The sequence below is a fragment of the Elephantulus edwardii genome, unplaced genomic scaffold, assembly GCF_000299155.1.
Source record: "Elephantulus edwardii isolate Elephantulus edwardi_28Jun2011 unplaced genomic scaffold, EleEdw1.0 scaffold00153, whole genome shotgun sequence".
Classification (NCBI taxonomy): Eukaryota; Metazoa; Chordata; class Mammalia; order Macroscelidea; family Macroscelididae; genus Elephantulus; species Elephantulus edwardii.
The window spans coordinates 1,972,065-1,976,849 of NW_006399903.1; the positions used below are offsets into that span (position 1 = coordinate 1,972,065).

The window sequence follows — 4,785 nt, forward strand, 5'->3', positions numbered from 1 at the left end:
ATTGAAGGCTGCAGTCCTGGACATTCAATAATAGATTCACTAATACTAGAAAATTGTTTATCAATCTCTAGTTGGTGCTGGAGAAGAGCACTGGATATGCCATGGACTGTCCGAGGAACACACAGATAGGTCTTGGAGCAAGTACAGCCAGCTCCTCGGAAACAAGAATGGATACATTTTCTCTCACATATTTTGGGCATGTAGCTAGGAGAGGCTAGTCCTTGGAAAATGGACATCATGCTTAGAAAGTGGAGGTTCAGCAGAAGACATGAAGATCCCCAACCAGAAGGATTGACACAGTGATTGTGGCAATGGGTTCAAGTGTGTCAGAGATAATGAGGTTGGCACAGGATAGGACAGGGTTCTGATCTGTTGTTCATAAGGTTGCTATGAATGAATCATGCTCATCTTGACTCGATGGCATCTAACAACAACAGAGTTAAGTAAGCAGGAGTCTTGGTGGCTCAGCGTTAAGTGTCAAGTTGGTAGTCACAGGTCAGCACTTAGAAACCACCAGCCCCTCCACAGAGCAAAGACATGGCCCTCTGCCTCTGTAAGCGTCACAGCCTCAGAAATCATACAGGGCAATTCTACATCATCCTATGGGGTCAATATGAGGAGGAAATGATGTGATGGCAGTGTGTTTTACTGTAAATTGAATGAGCACAAGATTACTGCACAATAATAAAATTTGTAATTTCTCATCAGAATAGATTTTCAAGATTATTATTACTACTATTATTATCAATTATTTTGCTCTAAAACACAGGAGACTAAGTGGATGTGGAATTTTAACATGTGTATTTAAAACAAAAGCTCAATTCTGTTGAAACAAGTAGACTTTAGATGGTCTACATGAATCATGACAAAAAGTAAGAACTTCTGTAAAAGGTACAGTTTTAAGTTATGTTCTCCAGTGTTTCATCTGGCAATTTGGATTTCAGATTTAATTTTTAAATCTAAGAACATTTTTAGGTAAACAGCATGACACCTCTTTTGTGCTTGGTTCGTGGAGTCCACCTGGGAGTGGGTGGGACAGCTCCTTCCGGGAATCTTACCAGCTTGGAGAGATTCATGTCTCGCAGGACACGCATCACAATAGTGGACTCGGTATCCATGGGGTTGGCTCTCTTGGCAGCGCCCAGTGTCCGCAGCACTGACAGGATGTTCCGAAGGCCAAAGTCATAATGCACCTGAATAAGGTGAGAAGCATGAAGCTGATTTTCAACATTAAATTATCCGTGGAAAGTATAAATGTCTTGTTGCTGCAGACACTAAGCATTTGTCAACTGAGAATGGCAGTTCAAATATCCAACAAGAAGACAAGGATATCGTTAGGAGGAAGACAACTGACTACACCTTGGCACGTTAGAGATTTAGGATTACCTCAAAGGACAATTGTTGTAGTTATTCTGTACTATCGAGTCACCTGCAACCTATGTACAACAGCCCTCAAACCTGCTCTATCTTGTGTCAATCTTACTGTCTCTGACACATCTACTCCCATTACCCCAGTCACTGAATCAACCCACCTCATTGAGGGTCTTCCTCTCTTATGCTGTCCTCCCACCCTCCCAAGCATGATGTCCCTCTCCAAGCACTGATCCTGCCTTACAACATGTCCAAAGTATATCAGATGAAACTTCAGAATTCTTACCTCCAAAGCAGCCTGGTCTCACCTTCTCTAGGAGAAATCTGTTTGTTTTCTTAGTAGTCCGTGGTATATTCAACACTCTTCTCCAGCACCACAGCTCAAAGGCATCAATTTTCCCTTTCTCATTCCTAGTCATTGTCCAGCTTTCTGATGCATTGCAAACAGTTGCAAAGACTATGGCCTGGATCAGGTACACCTTAATCTCCAGACTGACAATGTTATTCTTGAGTACTTTGGAGAAGTCTCTGACAGCAGACTTTCCCATGCAATTCGTTTTTTTTCATTTCCTGGCTGCTGATACCAAGAGTGTTGTTTGTAGAGCTAAGCAAACTAAAGCTGTTAAAATCTCAATCTCTTCACCATCTATTATCATGCTGCCAATCGGCGCAGTGGGGAGAATTCTAGCCACAAATCAGGAAGCTAAGTTTTGAATACATGCTTATTACTTTAGCATGAATTCAGAAAGTTTAACCACATCAAATTTCAACACAAGTCAAGTGAGTAACTAAAAACCAGCTATCTGTTAAAGAATAAGTACCTCTGTTTTGGGAGAAGTACAGCCAGAATGTTCCTTAGAAGCAAGGATGGAGGGACTGTGACTTGTTACAGTGAGTACCAGTAAGCACATTATACTTGGTAATGTAGTGGGTCAGCAAAAAAGAGAAAGACTTTCTGCAGTATACACTGACCACGTGACTACCACAATGGGCTTAACAATAGCACTGATTCTGATGTTGACACAGGACCAGAGAGTCTTTCATTCAATTGCACACAAGGGAGTCCAATGTGACTCAATCGCATCTGACAGCAACCATCTCCTCAACTAGCTGGTGGCATGTGCGTCACACACTACTAGGCCCTTGGAAGGTTGTTGTTGTTGTTGCTGTTAGCTGCTGTCAAGTCAACCACAACTCATCGGGACACTATGAACAACTGATCAAAACCTTGCCCTGTCCTGTTCCATCCTCACAAGGCAAAGCTCAGGTCCACATCTGCAGTAGAGTAGATGTAGAATTGTGTGCTTGGGTTGTCTTCTATTGTTGTTTTTATTATTAATTGCTATGTGCTGTCACTGGACTAATTGGCAGCATCAGGATGGATGGTGAAGAGATTGAGATTGTTCACAGCTTTAGTTTGCTTGGCTCCACAGTCAATACCCTTGGCACCAGCAGCCAGGAAATTAAAAGACATATTGCATAGAAAGTCTGCTGTTAGGGATCTCTCCAAAGTACTGAAGCGTAATGGTGTCACTCTGGAGACTAAGGTGCATCTGATACAGGCCATGGTTTTTGCAATCACTTGTTATGCATCAGAGAGTTGGACAATGACTAGGGAGGACAGAAGGAAAATTTATGCCTTTGAGCTGTGGTGCTGGAGAAGAGTATTGAGGGTAACATGGAGAGCTAGGAAAACAAACAGATTCATCCTGGAAAGGGTTAAACCGGCTGGCTCCTTGGAGGCAAGAATTCTGAGGCTCCATCTAACATACTTTGGACATGTTGTAAGGAGGGACCGGTCTTTGAAGAGGGACACCATGCTTGGGATGGTAGAGGGACAGTGCAGGAGAGAAAAGCCCTCTATGAGGTCGATTGATTCAGTGACTGGAGTAATCAGGATGGGTGTATTGGAGACAATGAGATTGGCACAGTACAGAGCAGAGTTTAGAGCTGCTTTACATAGGGTCGCTATGAGTCGCAAGTGACTCAAAGGCACATAACAACAACAACAACATGCGCTTCCAAGTCAGGATCAACCCACTGTTAACCTTCCAAGTGGTTTCAGAGGTAATAAATCACACTAAAGGAAGCTGCCCATCCTCTCCTCTGAAGCACTTAGTGGGTTTGAACTGCCTGCCTTTGGTATTATAGCACAGATTCTCACTACTATGCTACCAGAGCTCCCTAAATGTAGAATGGGGTGGAGGGGAACCCCACAACACAACCTTCCTTGTCACTGAGCCAGCATTGACTCATAGTTGACCCTCCAATGTGTTTCAGAGGCTATAAGTTACAAGGTAGGGGATTCCCCATCCTTTTCTAAAGAGCTGCTAGCAGATTTGAACTTGCAAAGAAGTATGGCCTTTGGCTAGCATTGCACCTCCCTACAGACCACACCACCACAGCTTCCTAGAATAGATGGTAGAATAGGTAAAAATATCCAGATCATGTTCCTGCGTGCAGATAATTTAAAATTTAAGAAATGTCATAAAATAAAAATTTTATTCATAAAATCACTTTATGAATAAACTATCATAAAAGTGTCAATGGCTTTAAGTGCTGCTGGTTGACAGCAATCCTGGAAAATACCCCATCAGAGTTTGAGTTACGTTTGTGGGCATGATGGGAGAATCTTTAAATGTTCATCCTGAGACCTACATGCGCTGGTCATTTTTAACCGGCTGACCTGTGAACAAGGGCTATGGGAGTAAAAGAAGTGGAAGTAAAGTCCAAAATTCACTGCTCCTGCAGACAAGAAACCACATGGGAGAATAAAATAAATATTTACTGAAAAGCAAAAAAGATGACTTAGAAGAAGAAACAGAACGGTAGTGGTTAAAACAAAACAAAACAAAACAAAAAAACAAACAAAAGAACACAAACACCAAAGAACAGGCCTTGCTAACCAGGAAGGCTGAAAAGCCAGTGTCTCGGAATTCTGTGAGTCCCAAGGTCCACAAGGAAAGAACATCTATGCAGGCGTGTAGTAGGAAACGAACATCATAGAAGTCTGGAACAGAGGTCACAATGGGGAAAGGGATTTCTGGTGATGTAATGTGTAATGCTGGGCTGCTAACCAAAAGGTGAGTGAGTAGTTTAAATCCACCAGTTGTTCAGTGGGGAAAAGACATGCAGCATCTGCTAGTTAAGATTACCAATCTCAGAAACCTAGTCAATATGGTGAGAATGAACTCAAATGGCAGTGGTGTTTGGATTTTGGAGTTTAAGAAAGAGGCAGTATTATCCTCCTCATGGATGGCTGCCAACTTCACTGAGGCATATATTCAAAGCAGTGGGACCTTCTGGACTTTTATCCACATATCACTAGTTATTTTAAATAACTTCTATTTTTTTAAAACAATTTTAATGAACATTTACAGATATTTTGGATTCACAATCATTCATTGTTGCACT

At 42.0% G+C, this 4,785-nt stretch overlaps 1 protein-coding gene across 1 annotated transcript in view; it reads right to left on the minus strand.

Annotated features, from left to right (window-relative positions):
- DNAH5 (dynein, axonemal, heavy chain 5) overlaps positions 1-4,785 on the minus strand; it is a 382,826-nt gene that overhangs the window by 227,210 nt on the left and 150,831 nt on the right. The window contains exon 39 of the mRNA XM_006895016.1: positions 1,059-1,193. Coding sequence (XP_006895078.1) covers positions 1,059-1,193 — 135 coding nt within the window. The remainder of the gene's footprint in view (positions 1-1,058; positions 1,194-4,785) is intronic.